The following is a 21,546-nucleotide window of genomic DNA, read 5'->3' on the forward strand; positions in this document are numbered from 1 at the left end:
ATCAGGATGAGTGAGAACATTTTCATGAGATCAAACTGCCATCCCCATGGCTTGCTGAGATATGGAGACTTACAAGGACCCAAGAGAAAAAAAGAAACTGTAACAAAAACGTGATTGGTGGAAGATCAGTACATCGCAGTTACAGATGGGACTTACAGAAATGGGAGGGGGACCAAGATTTAGAATCACACATTGTATCATTCTAAGGAGATTACAAATTAATCTCGGTTCTTCAAGTCAAGGTAGGCAGGGCATGTTAGAACTTAAATTAAAATTTTTTAATTGTCTGTCTTTCAATGTCCTCTGTAGCATTTTAAAACCTATTACTCAGAATAGAAGTGCTAATAAAATTATGTGGGATTACAATGGGGAGTGTACAGGTATAATAAGATTTATCATTCTGAAATAGGGTAAGTTATGAATCTCCATGTCTTAAAATTCATAGAAGCATACTAAAAATTATGTTTACTGTATGGATATTTTCAAAGTGTCCATTAAATTAACTAAGAAAAGACTAGAATGAATTAATTTATGAGGAGAAAAAGGAAAGGCCAAAAAGAAAAGAATTAAGGATGAAATACAGTGAAGTCACATAAAGGAAACTGAAGGATAAACTTATAAGCAGGTTTTTCCTTCTCCTGATACTGGCATAGATATCAGAGAAATCTGTAATTATTTAAACATATAAATGAATGTGATTTTATAATAAAGCTAAAACACCATAAACATAGATTAAGAAACGAAAGGTATAACATAAAAAATCATTTTTTCCTACTCTTATCTAACATGCCCCCCCCCCCCCAAAAATCACTTACATGGAGTTACTTCTATCTCAGAGACCCTACATGGGGTTTCCCAAGCTAAAACTATTTACCAGAACATACAGTAATAAGTTTCCTCTGACCAGGGGCTGGTCATTCTGCCCTAACCTTGTGATTGTCAGGTCGACACTTACCCAACTACTAGGGCTCTATATTCTAGAAATTCGGACACCATTATGCAATCACAGACCATAGTACATCACATATCTTTAGCATGAGTTTTCTATAGGAGTTTTAACAGATATGAATGCACTCTACAGTTATATATAAATTAAAAAAATTAAAATGGAACCCACTGCCATCAGTTAATTCTGATTCATAATGACATTGTATTGCAGAGTAGTCAGCTCCTGGGATTTGAAAGCTGTAAATCTTTACAAAAACAGACAATCTCATCTTTCTCTAGTAGATATGCATGTTTATGTTAACATTAAGAAACTGAACATACCATAAGCAACACGCACTTTTGCACAGTACACATTAATTTTGGGAGCTAATGAAGAAAAAACTAAACTAAAATATAATAATAAGGCAAATAATTTGCTTCTGATGTATGAATATTAATGTCATCACCGGAAGCTTCAATGCTCATAAACCAGCAAGTGCTATTATTGTCTCCATACACAAGGATGGGCAGGTGGTCAGGGAGATCATCAATTTGTGTTGATTTGCACTGGACAGATTCTCAGCTGCCCTGAATCACTGGACCAAAGCCTGAAGAGAGGTCTAAGAGATTCAGAGAAGGACAACTGAGAAAAGGTGTGAATGTGGGAATTATCTGTCATATTGTAGAATGAGATACATCCATGCTCATATTCCAAGAAAATGCACACTCTGGTGGTACGATGTCTTAGAGTAAGCTGTGTTTCTGGAGAGGTGAGTGCCCAGTACTCATGCCTATAAAACCTGATGACCCAGAAACCATCATCAGGTTTGATGACAACCCTCCCATTCCTCATTACAGTATCCTTACAAATCCCCAGGTCCCAGTCCTTACTGTCCCCAACATCCACCTCCCAATAGCAGTTCCCTGAGGTGAAGCGCTGTTGACCCAACACACATGGAAGGGAATGAAATCTCTGTGGATTATCAGGTAGTTCTTGAGGCATCTCTCCCCAGGTGACACATCTTCTGTCCTCAGACAAGGTGAGGTTACGGTGGGCTGTGTCTGCACACAGAATCACCTCCTCTGCAAAGATAATACGCTTTTTAATGTCTTGACAGAATAGAATGGCTTGGAAAGATAGATTATTATCAAGCATTAATTCAGAACCTCTGTGAGATGCATGTGTTCTTGTGCGAAGTATTTTTTCTGCTGTGGTATTCTAAATAATGTGCCTTCAAAGATGTCCACATTCAAATCTCCAGAACATGAATGTGTTATATTACATTTGTAAAAAGTACATTTAATATACGAATAAGGGAAAGAAATCTTTAAAAGAAGATGTTACCCTGGGCCATCCCAGTAGTTTTAATATAAGAAGGGACTTTATGTGAGAGAGGAGGAGCACCAATGTTAGAGAAAGTGGCTGTGACAGCAAATGGAGGTTGGAGAGATGGTCTTTGAAGATTGCTGGAAATGAGCCACAAGGTAGTATCTGAAGGCTGCATCTAGTAGCTTTAAAACCAATGTAACAGATCTCCCTTGAGGTCTTCAGAAAGATCTCTGACTGGCCAGTCCACTATTTTCATACTTGTGCCCTCCAGAATTGTAAAAGGGAAACGGTTTTGTTCCTTAAGTTATGCCATCTGTGATAATTTTGTACAGAATCAATAGAAAGATAATGCATCTGCCCTCCTCCAACACCTTCCTGTGCGACTGAGAACGAGTTTAAAAAGTATATTCCTTCCTGAACCATCAAGCAATGACTTACCAGCCTGAAAAAATTCTTTCCTCCAGTCTGAAAAAAACAAAACAAAATAAAAACCCTAATATGCATTAGTACACCCAGTGTTCATAGTTTCTGTCAAAATTTTTTTATTTTTAAAATACTTCCTTTTGCTTATATCCCAAATTGAATTGATAATTTTTTTAAAACATTTTATTGAGGCTCATACAACTCTTATCACTATCCATAAATATGTCAATTCTGTAAAGCACACTTATACATTCATTAGCCTCATCCTTCTCAAACCACTTGCTTTCTGCTTGTGCTCCAGGAATCAGCTCCTCATTTTCCTTTTCCCCCCTCCCTCCCCATGCCCCCCTGCCTTATGAGCCATTGATAATTTATAAATTATTATTTTATCATAGCTTACACTGCCGGGATCATGATAGTGGGGGAAGGAGGAAGCTTTTATGAACCAGAGGAAAGTTGGATGTTTCATCGATGCTACACTGCACCTGAGAGACTCATCTCCTCCCCACTACCCCGCTGCAAGGGATTTTCACTTATCTACAGATGGGCATTGAGTCCCCATCCCGCAATCCCACTCAATCATGATGATATGATTTTTTATTCTTTGGTGCTTGATACTTGGTCCCTTCGACCCCTTGTGATCACACAAGCTTGTGTGCTTCTTCCATGTGGGCTTTTTTGCTTCTGGGCTAGATGACTGCTTGTTTACCTTCAAGACTTTAAGACCTCAGATGCTATATCTCTTGATAGGTGGGCAACATCATCCTTCTTCACCACATTTATTTATGTACTCATTTGTCTTCACCGTTTCACACCATGACGGCTTTTGTTCTTTGGTGTATACCAGCTGATCCCTTCAACACGTTATGAAAACACAGGCTGGTGTGCTTCTTTCCTCTGAGCTTTGTGGCTTCCTAGCTAGATGGCCACTTGTTACCTTCAAGCCTTGAAGGCCCCAGGTGCTATGTCTTCTGATAGCCGGGCAACATCAGCTTTCTTGATTTGATGATTTTTGCCTTCACTAAATTTTCTTAATGCACTAATCATTCTTAATGAGCTAACAGTTCCATAAAAAATTAATTCATCTAGTTTATATTTTAAGTGGGATAGTCTATTGGTATACAGAAAGTCTTACCGCAATAAGTATAGCCCCCCCACCCCCACCCCACCCCCAACAACAAAGAAATTGTCTCAGGGGAGACAATTTAACAGAGAGCAGCAAATAATATCACAAATTAGTGCTAGATCGAAAATAAATGTTTCAAATTCCAAGTCCCTTGCCTCCTTCTTATATTTTCATTCTCTTTATAAAACTCAATTCCTCCCCATATCTATAAGATTGGACCCATAGACTGTTAAAATTGAGAAGCTGCTAAAAGCGTGATCAAATTTTGGGAACCCTACAGAAGAGCTGCCAACCAAGTTTGTTCAATTTTTTGGTTTAACATTTAAAGTGATGTATTTAAAAAACAATAGAAATACACAATTAAAATAAGTGTTTAATTTTTGTAAACCTGACAATAAAGCAAATGTCAACCACACATTGATTTATTATCCTGTCTTGCTGTTTTCATCCTATGTATGGATCCTTTTGGAGACAACGGGTCAAATTTATACTGAAGACATTTACCTATACTTGAATAGAGATTTCTCAGAATCAGTCAGCTAGTTAAAGTCTCTTATGTTAAATGTGATCACTTTTCTGTCAGCACATCTCATTTATTTCTTTCCTTAAACATTACATAGTCAGAGAGGAAAAAGCAAGTTAGAGGGACAAGTTTGATCTGAGAACCCAGCCAACACTATGAGCCTCCTTAACAATCCTGGTCCTGCATGTGGGTTGGAGGACGGTATATTAACAACCTGCATATGCAGATGACACAGGCTTGCTTGCTGGAAGTGAGGAGAACTTGAAGCACCTGCTGAGGAAGATTAAGGATTGCACCCTTCAGTATGGATTTTAACTCAATGTAAAGAAAACCCAAATCCTCATACCTGGACCAGTGGCTAACTTCAGGATCAACAAATAAAAGAATGAAGTTATCAAGGATTTTGTGTCACTTGATTCAAACCATTGTATTTCCAGTGGTCTCCTAGGCATTTGAAAGTTGAACACTGAGTAAGGAAGATGAATGAAGAATCAATGTATTTGAATTATGATATAGGTGAAGAAAGTTGAAAGTTCTACAGATTGCAAAAGGAATAAACATTCTGTCTTGGTTGAAGTACAGAATGTTTCTTAGAGTATGATGACACTTTGTCTCCTGCTCTATGGATATTTTTTCAGAAGAAAGAAGTCGCTGGAGAAAGACATCCTGGTTGTTATAGTAGCAGGACTGGGAAAAAGAGGAAGACATTCCAAGATGGGCTCTAACATAAGAACAACAGTGAGGATTTTACAGGAAAAAGAGGAAGACATTCCAAGATGGGCTCTAACATAAGAACAACAGTGAGGATTTTACAGGAAAAGGCAGTATTTCGTTCTGCTGTAAATGGGTACATTATGAGTCAGAACCAACTCAGTTGCACTTAACAACAACAACAACAAGGGCAGGATGTGCCATGTGTTTTTATGTGCTCAAATTATTGCCTATGCTATTTTGAAACCATGTTATGAACTTAAAGTGACTAAATATGAAGGAATTCTTTTAAAAGAAAGCATTCATTGAGATGTTGTTGCAAAGCAATTCTCAAACTCCTTTTAGGATATAATTAACTCCCTCTTTTCCTGGAAGCGAAATTAAAGATTCCAGAAAAGGGGAAATAGCACTTGTTTCAAGCATGATTTCTTTGGCATTAAGAAAATAATACAAAGTATGGATCCTGGACATAAATCAGCTCACCGTGTTTCTCTAAATAAACTTATTTTTGAACATACTATTTCTAATTCATTTTTAGATTGTCTATCTGATGAGGGTAACTTTGAACAGTTTCGGTAGTGACCATAAATGCCATACTTCAGAAAATGTATACTCTGACTCTCACAGAAATATGTTCCAAGCTGTCTTCTAGAGCTCCCAAAATGAGATAAAAATTTAAAATAGCTTCTTAGTAACAACAAATAGCACATTATCAAAATGAGTTAGGGAAATAAAACAGAGAATGGTTGAAGTTCATACTCTCTCTAGTTAGCTTCACTATCGCAACCACCAGGAGAAATATATAAGTTCATTTCACACTTTCTCCAGTTACTTTCAATATAGCAATCATTAAGAGAAATATAGACACATAAAGATCAGGTAAAATATTTAAAGTAGTCTTTGGATGCAGTTATCGATGCATAATAGTAACTGAAAGGAAATATTTGAGAAGTTTATGTAGAAGAAAATAATTTGTCAAAATTGCATGAGAGACACTTCTGGAATGACAGACACTTGGAATTACCAAATCTACTTTTGAAAAAGTAATAATAAAATGGGAAATATCTTAAAACAATCACTTTGAAAATATAGAAATGGATCAACATGAAAAGCATGAACCTCGGTAAAGAAAAATGTTTTTAAACTAGCATTTTAGCTCAGAGGTGCTCCCCTCTCCCATCCTTCAATTTGTCATGCTGGAAGTTAAATATGATGGGGCACGCAATGAGGCCAGTCACGCAATGAGGCCCGGTAGCAGAGCTGATCAGATTTGGAGTCCATGCACTGAAAATGCAGCCCTATATAAATTGTCAGTAGCAATAACTACCAACAGACATTGCAAGAAGGTCCATGGAACAAGACAGCTAGAGTGAATTCTGATCAATCATATACGGCTGATCATGGAAGGTTGCATCTGTGTATAAAACTGCACATATACTTAAGAAAATGTCTGTTGTGTTGGACAGAGGAGTTTTCTTAGCAGCTTTTTCTTCATTCCAAGCAAACACCACAGTACTGGGAAGAAACTTCCACCCAGGAGTCACACTACTTCACAGTATATCTATTCGTATATCTATTTAGTCTGATCAAATCTTACATGCACATACACAGTTGTAGGGACATAGGCTAATGTTAAAACATGGCCATTGCAGCCAACCAAGCACTTCCTGTGTGTCTCTGGGACCACCTAGAGGATATTTTCCCCATTTTTCAATGTGCACAGCAAAGCCAGAGGCATTATGGAAGTTTCTTGGTCATTCCCCTTATCTGAGGGTCAGGTATGTTAGCTTTACATTAATTATCCCTGGTTGAGTAGTGGGTTCACTTGGGCTGCTAATCACAAGGATAACTGTTCAAAACCACAAACTGCTCAGTATGATAAATCGGAGGCTTTCTACTTCCCAAGGAATTACTGACTCAGAAACCCACTTTGGGCAGTTCTCCCATGTCTCATAGGGTCCCGATGGGTCAGAATCAACTCCATGGCAGTGAGATTTGTTTGTTTAGCAACATAATGTGGATGACAGTAGCAGGTATGTTCAGCCTCTTTCCCCAGACCTAGCTCACTGGCAGTATAAAAGGATCCCCCAGATTGACCCACCTCAGCAGAAAATATTCTTTCCAACCCAAAACTCATCGGACAAAGCAGTACTGCATTCCTGTCTTTAAAATCTCAATTATAACAAAATGATGTCTCTGAAATTGGCTTCAGGTCAATTTTTCAATCTTCTTGCACATATATAGAGAGAATATCTGTTCTTCTTGGGTTTGAAGGACCCCCAGCTCTACTGGTCAGTTGTCATAGACAACTGAAAGCATACAACATGAAAATTTTCACCAGTGGCTGTTCCTTCTCCTTCAAAAGCTCCCCAGGAAACATGGGAAACTTCCACAATATGTCATTTCTCTATGCTAATGAACAAAGAACACCAAGGGTTTTCCTCTTTTTTGCTTTTTCCTCTAGTTTTATTCTCCGAGGATTGAATTTTGACCACCCAGACTGAGTGCACATTCTCACATTTGATGACCCCGAGAAGAAGGTAATCACACGTGATGTCGCTGTCTGGACAGCATCCTTTCAGCTTTGCTCCTCATTTAGAAGCAACATTATGGTTCAAAGATAATGGTCATCCTCCTCTTATCATCTATCTTTGAGTAGCCACATGATCTCAGGTTGTGCTTCCGGCCCTGAAACTGCCAAAGTAAATGGATAAAGGCTTTCAATGAATTATTTATGCCTGAAACTTTAAAGAGTTATCTAGAAGAAAGAGAATTGTCAACTAAGGTTGAACGTCTTACTTTTCCAAAGTTTTTTTATTGCAATCTCTAATTAATAATTTTCTGACCACCAAGATGTGCTGATATTTGTATACCGAATTGACATTCAATTTATATGCATACACACTCACAATAAATGTTGAGCAGATTTTTCACAATCAGTCACACAGTGACTTCAAAAAGTTCATAGGAAAATTCCATTATCTTTCAATTATGTTTTTCCATAAACCTTTTGATGATCTTGTTCACTGAGGATAAAAAAATTACTTTACATAGTTATTTAAAGAAAGTCATTAAACAAACAAAAGCAAGCACAGAAAAATCATTTTGGCAACCATGAAAAGCAGAAAAGGCTGCTGTAATATATTGTAAATGATGTTCTGATTTTGTTTCAAGATGAGGTATTCAAAAAACGGGAATTATAAAAATATGTGAGTAAAACAACTGTTGGAAGTTTTCTTTTTGCTCCTTGTTTTTTGTTGTTGCTGTTTTGCTTTCTTTTGTTTCTTTGATTTGCTCTGTATTTTTTGCATATAATTATCTCTACAGGTCTATCTAGATAAGATAGACGGGAAAAAAAATCTGGAGGGAAAAACAACTGGATGCACACTTCAAGGAGAACATGGGAGAGGGTGAGGTGGGGGAAAGGAAGTGGGTGTTAACAAACCCAGGGACAAGGGAACACAAGTGATTTAAAATCCAATGCAAGTAGGGTGTAGGAGTCCCGGTAGACTTGATCAAGTTCAATGTAATGGAGAGGAATTACTGAAACCCAAATGAAGGCTGGACATGATAGTTGGACAAGAGTAAAGTAAAAGGAAATAGAGGAAAGAACTAGTAGACACGGGACATTTATATTGGTCTAAATATAGGCATGTACATATGTAAATATATTTCTATATGATGTTGGGGAAATAGATCTCTATACATATATTTATAGGTTTAGGAGTCAGGTAGCAGGTAGACATTGGTCCTCTACTCACGCTCGCCCTCAATGCAAGAACACTTTGTTCTATCAAACTTGCATTCCATGATGCTCACCTTCCCGACTGTATCACTGAAGACAAAGTGGTGCATAACCAAATGTAATGAAAAAAGCTGAAGGCTTGAAGATCAATAAGTGGACATCTAGATGAGAAACAACAAAGCCCACAGGGAAGAAACTCACAAACCTGTATGATCATTAGGTGTCGATAGGATCAGGTTTCAGGCATCAAAGACTCAGAACAAAAATTCATTTCACTGTGAATGAGGGGATTAGGGTGTGGATCCCCAAAGCCCATCTGTAGACAATCAGCCATCCAATTACAGAAGGGTTGTGGGGAGGAGATGAGCCACATAGGGTGCCATACAGCACCAATTCAACATACAATTTTCCTCTAGTTCTTAAATGCTTATTCTCCCCACTATCATGACCCCAATTCTACCTTACACCTCTGGCTAGACCACGTATATGGTGCACGGGTACTGATAAGAGCTGGAAACACAGGGAATCCAGGACAGATAAACTCCACAGGATCAAAAATAAAATAGCGATATCACGAGTGTTAGGGGGAGGTGTGGGAGAAAGGGCCAATTGATCAAAATGATGTATCTATAGCTACCTCCCAGGGTGTTTGACAATAGAAAAGTGGGTAAAGGGAGACATAGGTCAGTCTAAGATGAAAAAAAATAATTTATAAATTATCAAGGGTTCATGAGGAAGAGAGGGTGGAGGAGGGAGGGGGAGGGATGGAGGAGGGAGGGGGGAAAAGAGAAGCTAATACCAAGAGCTCAAGTAGAAAGAAAATATTTGAAAATGATAATGGCAAGAAATGTACAAATGTGCTTGACACAATGGATGCATGGATGGATGGATTGTGATAAGAGTTGTTTGAGTCCCCAAGAAAATGATCAAAAAATTGTTGGGGATTATGTATAAGGGAATTAAGAGGAAAATCAGATAAGTAAATATGTTAAAAAGGCTAAATTGTAGTACGTTTAAAGAATTATGCAAAGGTATGACAATAAAGAAAAATATATTTTAAAAACATAGAACTTAGATTGGAGAAATATACAAAAGAAAAATGTCACTTACCAGGGTACAAAAAAGAATTCTGCCAGTCTGCAAGTGGACAAAATAGTAAAATACCATTAATCTGTGTGTAAGTGTATAAAACATAAAGCCAGAAGAAAGAGGACATTACAACAAAAGAGGGAAAAAAGAAAAGAAAGACAGTAACAAAAGGGAAGTGAGGAAAGATGGAAGAGTCCAAAAATGAAGAACAAAAGTAGGAGACATTTTTAAAGGTGGAGCATAGATAGTAATAAACATAGTCATCAGAAAAAGAAGTGAAAGAGAGTAAGACAAAGGGAAACAGAAAAGAGAAGGGAAATAAAAGAAAGTTGACAAAAGATAATAAAACATTAAAATAGGAATATTTCTTTCTCTTGATTATTTCAGTGCAACACTTTTCCAACTTAAAAAAAAGTGCGTTCAATGTCTTTTCCAGATTCACACCCATTTATACTCATATAAAGTGCTCTTAACTCACTTTATGGGGTTCATTCAAACTCAAAGCTACTCTGCAGGCCAGGGTGGAACTGGCCCAAAGTCATTCTAAGACTGCACACCATTAAGGAAGCCAACTGTCCCCTCTTCCCAGAGAAGGTTTGGTGGGTTCAATTTGCCCAACTTTTACTTAGTATCTGAGCATGTAATACCACCAGCGATCCTTAGAGGGAGCATAGGTAACAGTATATTTGCCTTTTTTTTTTTACCCTCAGGGACATAAGACTGAAAAAATATCTGTCTCTTCCTTTTTGCTATCTGGTCCTTTGAAATAAGTAATCTTTGAAATAATTAATACTTACTATTTTGGAATAAAGTCCTCCTTTCCTCTGAAAAGAAATACACGCATAAATTGGGGCATTCAAAAGACCAAGGTGCAGAAGCAAAGACATGCATTAGCCTGAAGGTTTTCTGTAATCATTACAATCACATTAGTCAAGCCAGGACTGCATTCTGACATTCTTTCTCATGACTAAAATAAAGTTCAATAATGTGTTCCCTAAACCTATTTTTACTTGAAACATATAATCAAGATGGCCAGGGAACTTTTTCCTTATAGGAAAGCTTCAATAAATGCAGATAAAATAGAGAATGAATTGTATCTAGAATATAGAATTAAGTGGGATAGATGAAGGGACCTAAGAAAAGATTCGCATAGAATTCTATAACCTTTCAAATACTTTCACTGTGAGAGGAAAATTACCAATTTCATATTGATATTTCACTGATGCAAAATTTTACAATTCTTTTTAATGTCATGGGAAAAAAACTTGTTGGGGGTTCGTGCACGTTGATAGGAGATAAGTTATTAAGATAAAAAACAAACTTATATTGACTTTCTAGGCGATTCGTGTACTCTAGGACAAAGCGGGAAAGAAGAAAACACATGACTTCTTGAACTAAATATATTTGATCTCATCTAGGTAATTATTACATTCCCAAATAATTGCTATTTAGCATCTCTTTCAGAATATTATGATTATTCACAAGATTGTCATCTTATACATATTCTGTGAAAAAAGAACTATGATTTATTTGATGAATCCAGTGAGTTATATATTTACTAAAGACTTTATCCATTCAATATACTTATAGCAAAAACTATGCAGTGGAGTTTCTCAATTTAAAAGAAATTTCTCAGTATCATAAAGTTCAAAAATGTACAAAATCCACACTATTGATAACTGTGCAGACTTATTTTTAAAACTTCAAAAGAGACTCTTTTAAAATACAGTGTTTTGTTTATTGACCTGTGATATATAATCCAATGGTTATATATATTGAAAACAGTTGGGCATTCATTACCACAATTGACTTTTGAACATTATTAGTCATGACTCCCTTATCACTAGCTCAGCAGAGCCCCCCACCTTTTCCTGCAATATCCCTAAGAAACTACTAATCTAGTTACTGTCTCTTTATATTTAGGTCTCCTGAATTTCATATAAAGAAAATAAAACAAAAAACACAACAACAAAGAAACATAGGAAATAATCAATAATCAAAACCCAGAAAATAAGAACTACTAGAGCAAGCTAAGAAGGGAAAAAAATAATAAACTGTTTGATTGTAACCTAACTATAAGGCCAGAGTGCTCTTGAGAGGCAAGGTTGGCAAGATTTCTCTTAGCTGCTTTGCTCCTGTCAGGAGAGACCAGTGCTCAGAGAAGGACATTATGGGTGCTGAAGGAGAGGGGCAGTGCAAAGGAGGAAAGTCCTCGAGGAGATGGATTGACACAGCAGCTGCAACAATGGTCTCAAGCATAGGAGCAATTTTTAGGGTGACTACGGAATGTTTACTGTGTCCTTCTGTCGCCCATAGAGTCACTATGGGTCAGCGCTGATTGGGTGGCATCTAACGACAGGTTGGAATTGACAGGAAGGCAAGGGGTGGTAAGTCCAAAAGAATGTGGTCAAGGAGAGGCTCTGGGACAATAGTTTTGTGTACTTCGCAGCAGTGAAAGACACTTTCAGGAGAAGAGGAAGAAATTAGGGAAAGTTGAATTCTCTGGTTACTATCAAGGCTATCTGAATAATTCTCCCAGTAGGACACATAGCAAACATGCTATGGATTGTCTTGTTGCTAGGTGATATTGAGTCATTTCCCAGTATGCAGCAGCACAGAACATTTCCCAGTATGCAGCAGCACAGAACACTGCCCATTTCTGTGCCATCCTCATAATTTTATGACAACCAAAAATATCTCATTAGTAAATCATGCTAATTCGACTCCTGCATCTCCTTTTTTTTTTTTTTTTTTACATTTTTGCCTGTATTTTTTCTTGGCATCCATTTTTTTTAAAAGACATATCTTTCAGTTTTCTTAGTAACTTCTGTCCCTACTTCTTGTCTTTTTTATTGCTTGTGAAATTTCAAATTTCATTGCCATTAAACAATCTGAGTCATTTCTTGGTAGCCTCCTTTCTTGTCTGTCTCCAGTGAAGATCCTACCCACTTTAGTCATATGATAGCTTCAGGTGTGTATACTCGCTAAATAATATTTGGACACTCTTGATAAAAACATATTATGAATGTACATATATATTTTGAAAATGTATTGTTTTTATAAATGGCAATGACCTTATTCTCTATAATCTTAAATTAGGTACCTTTACATTACCTTTAGTCTTGGAAAAATGGAGTGATATTACCAATTGAAAGGTTGGGTTTTATATGTTCAAGAAGACAAGAAACTCAGTTACATCTCTCTCCCATCACCTAGAAGATAAAACTAAGTAGTATTTTTAATAATATAAATTTTTTATGATTATTGATTCATTCGATAATTTTGCTATCAATAATTTTTATAATAGAATTAAATGTAATAATATGGCCAAATAAATTTATGTGACTTATACTGTGAAATTTACTGTCATATGTATCTATTTGATGCAGGAGAAAAAGTATTTCTATTTATCTTTCATGACACTATTGAGATGTAACACTAACATGAATTATTTTTGAAGATTTCTGTATTCACATAAACTAGTTTCAAATACATTCAGTAAAGCATATCTTACTGCACAATAACAAGTCTCTAGTTGTTTTAAAGCCAGGACTTTTCACCCTTCATTTTCAAATTTTTTATTGCTTACAAAGAAGAAAGTCTTTTTTACTTCTTTCCTCAAATTAAAAAATATTATTTAAGTATATAATTAATTTTCTAGTAAAGTCAATGAGGCTCAAGGAGAATAAAGTACAAAGAATCAATGACAGAGGAGGGGAGAAAATGGCGACCAGATAGACTTATCCGTCTGGAGCTCCTGCTCCCACACCAGGAAATTGGGAGGTAAGGTGTAGGAAACTGGGAGGTGGAGTCCTGAAATTAGAACTAAGGTACCAGGGTTTCCCCTGAACCCCTTTTTGTGTTGGATTTCCACTCACAGAGCAAACTAAGAATGCTTTAAAGCGCTCTAGCTTTGGCGAGCCCACAGGTGCCTGTTGTGCCCTTGCTGGAGCAGCGATTTCTGCAGGCAGATGGGGAAGACCGGACAGAATCCCAGACAGGAGGAGAATCCCACTTCAGAGATCTCTGCGTGGTTGGCTGTCTTGAGCTCATGCCCAGGGGAGTGGCGGTGGGTAGCCATAATTTAGAGTAAAAGAAAAAAATATTATTACTTCAGGAAGATCCCGGTGTGGGAGAAAATAGGCAGAAAGTCGGGAATACAGGGAGCAAAACTAGTTCCAATTGGAAGAGAAGGAAATAAGCCCCATTATAAACTGGATTTCCCCTTCTGGGCTTCAGCTTTTCAGCCCCCAAATCAGAGCACGTGGCAAGCAAAAAAAAAAGAAAAGAAAAAGGTGAAATATATATTATTGGTTTAAAACTCAACCCAAATCTGGTTGCTCAGCTCCTAGGAGCACTAAAGGGGAGGCCATTAACATAAATCAGCATAAGAAGCAACCAAGCAAAGTAATGCCTGAACTCAGCTACAAGGCCTGGCAGTTTTTAGCATAACAAAGATCAAAGGTCAGTTTTAAACAGCAAGAGTGCAGCCCAGTGACTTGAGAGACTATTTCATTTGATTTCATTCTAGTTGGCCAGGGGGAAAAAAATAAAATAAAATTCTCTGATCTAGTCAGCACCAACAATCTAGATAGGAAAACAAGCCCAGCTTCCCTCTCAGTGATTCTACACATAGCTGGGGAGGCCCTGCTTGTCCTGGGACTCTAGACAGGCCTGAGGGAACACTCCGGTGCCCCCCTCCCAGCCCCTCCTACAGTGCTATATACAGCACAAGGCAGGTACACCAGGAACTCGAGCACCCAAGTGACCCTAGTCACGTTGCAAGGTTGCTTTTGAAGCAACCCCACACAGCATCTGCGGAACCCTACACGAAAGGGGTACACCATCCAGCTACCTGGGAGAAGAGTTAGAACTCCTCCAGTCTCACAGAGAGGTGATCAAGTTTCAGTTATGTTCTTACCTACCACTCTATTTCTTCTGTCTATATTCACTAGCTCTTCTAACTTTTCCAATGAACGCAGTCTCAATGAGCTCAGGTTTGTGTTGGGGGTTTATTTTCTCTCGTTCATCTTTATCCCTCTCCCCCCACCCTCCTTCCGCCCTCTTTCTTCTCTTCTCTCCCACTCTCTCCTTTCATATGCCACTACTGACTTTCAGGTCACTACCCTCTGCTTAGGACAAATCAACCAAAATAGCAAGAGGAACTCCAGCCTGCCTGTACACCACACAAAGCAGCTATAACAAACACTTACAACGTGCTTCACTGCTGAGGAAACCTCCGTCAGACCTCTAAGGTGATCTCGTCAACTAGGGAAATTCTACCCAGCACCACTTGGTCCCGGCATTAAAAGGGCACACCAACCAACCATTTGGAGGCAGGGTCTAAACCCCTTTGGTCAAACATCCAAGCAAATCATGGGGGAATTCACAGCCTAATTCTTGAGACTCTACAAAGGAATGGGGGAAACACCTGACCACCACTTGTGGAGCTCCATGCTACTGCAGGTACATCCTCCCAACCTCCAAGGCAATCTTTCTGCCAACGGTAATTCCCCTGCCAGCTATAGAGCTCTACACCAAGGAGGATATACCCACACGCGCTCAACAGCAGTACAGCGACAGAGAAAAACACCACAGGACATCCGAAGTGCCCCAAGAACTGTGAAGCCTACATAGAGGTAGGCCAGGGATGCAACGCCATCATGGGCCCACAAAGTTCCGACCAGTGTCACATGAGAGGAGTAGCCAACATACATTTCAAGTAACAGAATTCTGGATGGTTAGGATAAGGGTGAAACCACAGGAAGATATAGCGATAACTGGACCCCTTAGAACAGCTGCCGGCAGCTAGTTCATAGAAGGACTCATACAAATCCCCCAAGAGAGAGCCCAGGGATCTTCTACTCAGGAATATGGCTCCAGGCTCCTGTAAAACAATACGTAAAAAACAACCTGTCCCAACAGCTTCAAGTAAAATGCAGGAAAAACAGAAAACAATGCCAGAAGAAGTCATGAACCTAACGATATGCATAGAAGAAGCAGATATTGACCTACCACAAAAAGAAATTTTCACAAGGCTGCTTAAAGTCATAAAGGATATGAGGGAAGCAATTTAGGAAAAAAGATGAAACAATAGAGGAGATAAAGGCAACGCTACCAAAGCGAAATAAAAGAGTTAGGGGATGAAATAACAGAATCCAGGGACAAATTGGCAGACCTAGCGAATAGGCTTGATGAGGCAGAAAATCGCACCAGTGACCTAGAGGCCAACCAAGCAGACCTCAGCAACCAGGAAAAACAGTCAAATAAGACAATCAAAGAAACTGAGGAAAACTTGAGGACCCTGTCAGATGCTATGAAAAGAAACAATATTAGAGTAATTGGACTACCGGAACAAGACACAACAAAGAAGTCAACAGCGACAATAGCAAGGGAATTCTTAGAGGAAAACTTCACCAGCTTAATAAATGAAAATCAAACAACCATACAAGAGGTTGAAAGAACACCAGCCAAACTCAAACCCAAGAAGAAGTCACCAAGACATATAATTACCAAACTATCCAACTATGAAGAAAAGAAGATCATAAAAGCAGCGAGTGAAAAGTAAACAGTCACATATAAAGCTACCCCAAAAAGAGTATTTCAGATTTTTCAGCGGAAACGATGAATAAGAGGAGGGAATGGAGTAACATATTCCAAAAATTGAAGGAAAATAACGCAAATCCAACAATACTTTACCCAGCCAAATTATCTATTAAGATAGATGGAGAAGTAAGTGTCTTCCCAGACAGTCACAGCCTCAAAAAATACATAAAAACAAACCTTGTCCTACAAAAGATCCTTGCTGATCCAGTATGGGCAGAAGATCAACACCCACCAAGGGCAAATAAGAGAACAGCACATAGAACAAATCCACCGATAGGGAGACAAAGAGAAAACAGCCCCAAGTACAGCATCAGTTCAATAGTGGAAAGAAGGCAAATATAAACCACTCACACAAAAGAAACATATAAGAGAGGTAGAAAAATATCCATCCCAAAAGGTATAATATGACATCACAGAGTCCACAGATAGATATAATAACACTGAATATCAATGGCCTGAACTCAGACATTAAAAGGCAGAGGCTAACAGACTGGTTCAGGAAATATAACCCATCAATTTGCTGCCTCCAGGAGACTCATGTTAAGCTTACAGACAAACACAGGTTGAGAATTAAAGGCTGAAAAAAATATATATCAAGCAAATGGTAATGCAAAAAAAGCAGGGTTAGTGATCTTAATATCCAACCAAATTTTCCTCAAGATACAGGCCATAACAAGAGACAAAGAGGGGCACTATATTATGCTCAAGGGAACAATAGACAAAGAACCAATGAGTATAATAAACATATATGTGCCTAACGAGAGACCTGTGAAATTCATAAATAAAACACTCCAAAAGATGAAAAAAGATATCACAGGCTCAACAACTATAGTTGGTGACTATAATACACCAGTCTCTGATAAAAACAGATCATTAGGAAAGAAACTGAACAGGGAGGCTACTGACCTAAATAGCACAATTGGACGATTTGACGTGAAAGATATTTTCAGAGCTTTCCACCCACATGCAAAAAAATCATTCTTTTCAAGTTCACATAGCACATATTCAAAAATAGACAGCATGCTGGGACACATGTCGAACTTGAGTAAATTCAAGCACATAGAGATTATACAGACATCTCTCTATGATCATTGTGCCATAAAGCTGGAAATTAACAGAAGGACAGTGAAGAAAACAAGGGTCAAAAATTGGAGGATGAACAATTTCCTATTGCAGGGAGTGGGTATTGACCCAGATTAGAAATGAAATAAGGAAGTTTCTAGAAACTAATGAGAATGCAAATATGATATACGAAAACTGTGGGACACAGCAAAGACATTTATCAGAGGAAGGCTGGTAGCAATAAATGCACACATTAAAAAAGAAGTGAGACTCTTGGATGATATGTTGACACAAAACTTACACCAACTAGAGCAGAGTCAACAGAACAACCCTACTAATAGTAAGACGATAGATATAATAAAAATCAGAGCAGAGATACAGGAGAGGGGAAAAAAAGAAACTATGGAAAAAATTAATGCCACTAAAAGTTGGTTCTTTGAAAGAATTAACAGAATTGATAGACCTCTAGCAAATCCAACCATAGAAAGGAAGGAACAACTGACATTTGCAGGGATGAGGGATGAATCAGGGGAAATTACAACAGACCCTAATGAAATCAAAAGGATAATTACACAGTATTAAGAAGATTGATATTCTAATGAATTCAACAATTTGGAAGACATGGACAAATATCTGGAAACAAAATTCCTCACTAGACTATCCCAGATTGATGTCAACAACCTCAACAGAACCATAGCAAAGGAAGAAATAGACAAGGTATTCAAGGGATTATCAACAAAAAAAATCCCCTGGGCCAGATGGCTTCACAGATTTCTACCAAGCATTCAGGGAAGAACTGACACCAACCCTATACAAACTCTTCCAGAACATAGAAAAGGGCAGAAAAATCCCAAAGTCTTTCTATGAAGCTAGTATAACTTTGATACATAAAGCGGACAAAGATGTCACAAGAATTGAGAACTATAGACCAATATCCCTAATGAACATCAATGCAAAAATCCTTAAAATACTGGCCAAGAGAATACAAAAATATATTGAAAAATAATTGACCACAACCAAGTGGATGCAGGGATGGTGCAGCATATGAAAGATCATCAGCATTATTCACCGCATTAGCAGAAAAAATGATAAGAACCACATGATAAAACCATTTGACAACATTCAATGAGCATTCCTGTTTAAGACACTTAAGAAGATAGGAATAGAAGGAAAATTCCTCAATATTATACAAGCCATATATGAAAAACTAACAGCTAATGTGGCAGTTAATGTGGTAGAAAGGATGAAAAATTCCACTGAAAAAGGGGAACAGACAAGGATGTCCCTTGTCCCCATTCCTATTTAACATCATATGGAGGTCCTAACTAACAACATAAGACAAAGGAAAGATATTAAAGTATCCAGCTGGGGAAGGAAGAGGCAAAAGTATCATTACTCACAGATGATATGATTCTATATATTGAAGATAGCTTAAACTCCACAGTGTTGGAAGCAATAGAGGAATATGGCAGAGTGGCAGGATACAAAATCCACAAACAGAAATCTACTGGACTGCTCTACACATCGTACAAGACCACAGAAGAGATGATTAAAAAGGCAGTACCCTTTACAATTGCCAAGCACACATTGAAATACATAGGGAAATACCTGACTAAAAAAACGAAAGATTTGTATGAGCAAAATTATAAAACACTACTTCAAGAAATCAAGCGTGACCTCAACAAATGGAAGAATATCCCATGCTTATGGATTGGAAGACTAAATATAGTAAAGATGTCAGTTCTGCCCAAGGCACTATATAAGTTCAATGCTATCCCGATACAAATAACACCATGCTTCTTCAAAGAATTGGAAAAACAGATTACCAACTTCATATGGCGAGGGAAGAAGTCCAGAATTAGCAGAGAACTCAAGAAGGACAAAGTGGGAGGGCTTGCTATACCTGATTTCAGCACGTAATATATGGTCACAGTAGTCAAAACAGTGTGGTACTGGCATAATGACAGATATTCAGACCAATGGAAAAGAGCTGAAGACCCAGAAATAAAAACATCAGCATATAGGCAAGTGATCTTTGATAAGGGCCCCAAAATATCTAGATAACATGGACTGGATGAATAATCTAGAGGAGAAAACAATGAGACCAATAGTTCCAGGGAGACATGGAAGAGGGGGATGAGGGGCAGGGAGGTGATGCTGACCAACCAAGGGACATGGGAGCAGTAAGTGATCCAAAATCAGTAGCAAGGAGGGTGTGAGTGGCATGGTAGGGTGTTAGCAAGGGCAAAGTAACCGAAAGAAATTATTGAAAACCAAATGTAGGCTGAGCATTATAGTGGGACAAGAGGAAAATAAAAGGAATTAGAGGAAAGAACTAGGTGACAACGGGTATTTATAGAAGTCCAAAGACTGGAGCTCTTTCCCTGTCCTCCCCGAGCTGTGCAGAGGCGGAGGCTCCGGTGTGTTCAAGATTCTGTCCAACCCATAACCTACCACCATGTCCGAGGAAGGCATTGCTGCTGGAGGTGTAATGGACGTTAACACTGCATTACTAGAGGTGCTGAAGACCGCCCTCATCCACGATGGCCTAGAACATGGAATCCGCGAAGCTGCCAAAGTCTTAGACAAGCGTCAAGCTCATCTCTGTGTGCTTGCATCCAACTGTGATGAGCCGATATATGTCAAGTTGGTGGAGGCCCTATGTGTTGAACAGCAGATCAACCTCATTAAGGTTGATGACAACAAGAAACTAGGAGAGTGGGTGGGCCTCTGCAAAATTGATAGAGAAGGAAAACCCCGGAAAGTGGTTGGTTGCAGTTGTGTGGTTGTTAAGGACTATGGCAAAGAATCTCAAGCCAAGGATATTATTGAAGAATACTTTAAATGCAAAAAATGAGCAAATAAAACTTTGCTAATTATTAAAAAAAGAAGTCCAAAGACTGGAATGTACATATTTAAATATATTTATATAAGAGTGTGGGGAAACAGATCTATGCGAATATATTTAGAGGTTTAGTATTAAGGCAGAGATGGACATTGGGCCTCGACTCAAGCACTTACTCAATGCAAGAACACTTTGTTCTAATAAATTGGCATTCCATGATGCACATCTTCCCGACACGATTGCTGAAGAAAAATGTGTGCATAAGCAAATGTGGTGAAGAAAGCTGACAGGGCCCTGCTACCAAAAGATATAGCATCTGGGGTCTTAAAGGCTTGAAGATAAACAAGAGGCCATCTAGCTCAGAACCAATAAAGTCCACATGGAAGAAGCACACCAGCTTGGCTGACCATGAGGTGTAGAAAAGACCAGTTGTCAGACATTGAATTGCTTAAAACCATATCAGTGAGTGCTCACCTTCCTGACACAACCACTGAAGACAAACATGTGCATAAGCAAATGTGGTGAAGAAAACGAATGGTGCCCAGCTATTAAAAGACATAGAGTCTAGGGTCTTAAAAGCTTGAAGATAAACAATTGTCCATCTAGCTGAGAGGCATCAAAGCCCACAAGGAAGAAGCAAACTAGCTTGTCTGACCACAAGGTGCAGAATAGACCGGTTATCAGACATCAAAGAGCTAAAAACCATATCAGTGTGTGCCCACATCCCGGATATGATCAATGAAGCCAAACATGTGCATAAGCAAATGTGGTGAAGAAAGAAGATCGTGCCCACCTATCAAAAGATATAGCGTCTGGGATCTTAAAGGCCCGAAGATAAACAAGTGGTCATATAGCTCAGAAGCAACAAAGCCCACATGGAAGAAACACATGAGCCATTGTGACCACGCGCTGTCAAAGGGATCAGGTATCAAGCATCCAGGAACATAAAATCATATCATTGAAAATGTGGGTGATTGCAGAGTGGAGACTCAAAGCCCACTGGTAGCTAACCGGACACCCCTTGCTGAGGGGTTTTGGAGAGGAGATGAACTAGGCAGGGTGTAGGGTATCAACGATGAAACATATAACTTTCCTCTAGTTCTTAAATACTTCCTCCCCCAACTATCATGATCCCAAAACTACCTTGAAAATCTGGTTA

At 38.4% G+C, this 21,546-nt stretch overlaps 1 protein-coding gene across 1 annotated transcript; it reads left to right on the plus strand.

The window, feature by feature from the left end:
- The first annotated feature begins 20,000 nt into the window (after positions 1 to 20,000).
- On the plus strand, positions 20,001 to 20,399 carry LOC142453043 (small ribosomal subunit protein eS12-like). The gene has a single exon (XM_075554170.1). It carries the CDS (start codon positions 20,001 to 20,003, stop codon positions 20,397 to 20,399), a length of 399 nt encoding a protein of 132 aa, XP_075410285.1.
- The last annotated feature ends 1,147 nt before the right edge of the window (positions 20,400 to 21,546 follow it).

The sequence above is a fragment of the Tenrec ecaudatus genome, chromosome 7, assembly GCF_050624435.1.
Source record: "Tenrec ecaudatus isolate mTenEca1 chromosome 7, mTenEca1.hap1, whole genome shotgun sequence".
NCBI lineage: Eukaryota > Metazoa > Chordata > Mammalia > Afrosoricida > Tenrecidae > Tenrec > Tenrec ecaudatus.

What these genes read in the sequence shown, in the direction of transcription:
- LOC142453043 (XM_075554170.1), top strand. Translation starts at nt 20,001, where the DNA reads ATGTCCGAGGAAGGCATTGCTGCTGGAGGTGTAATGGACGTTAACACT.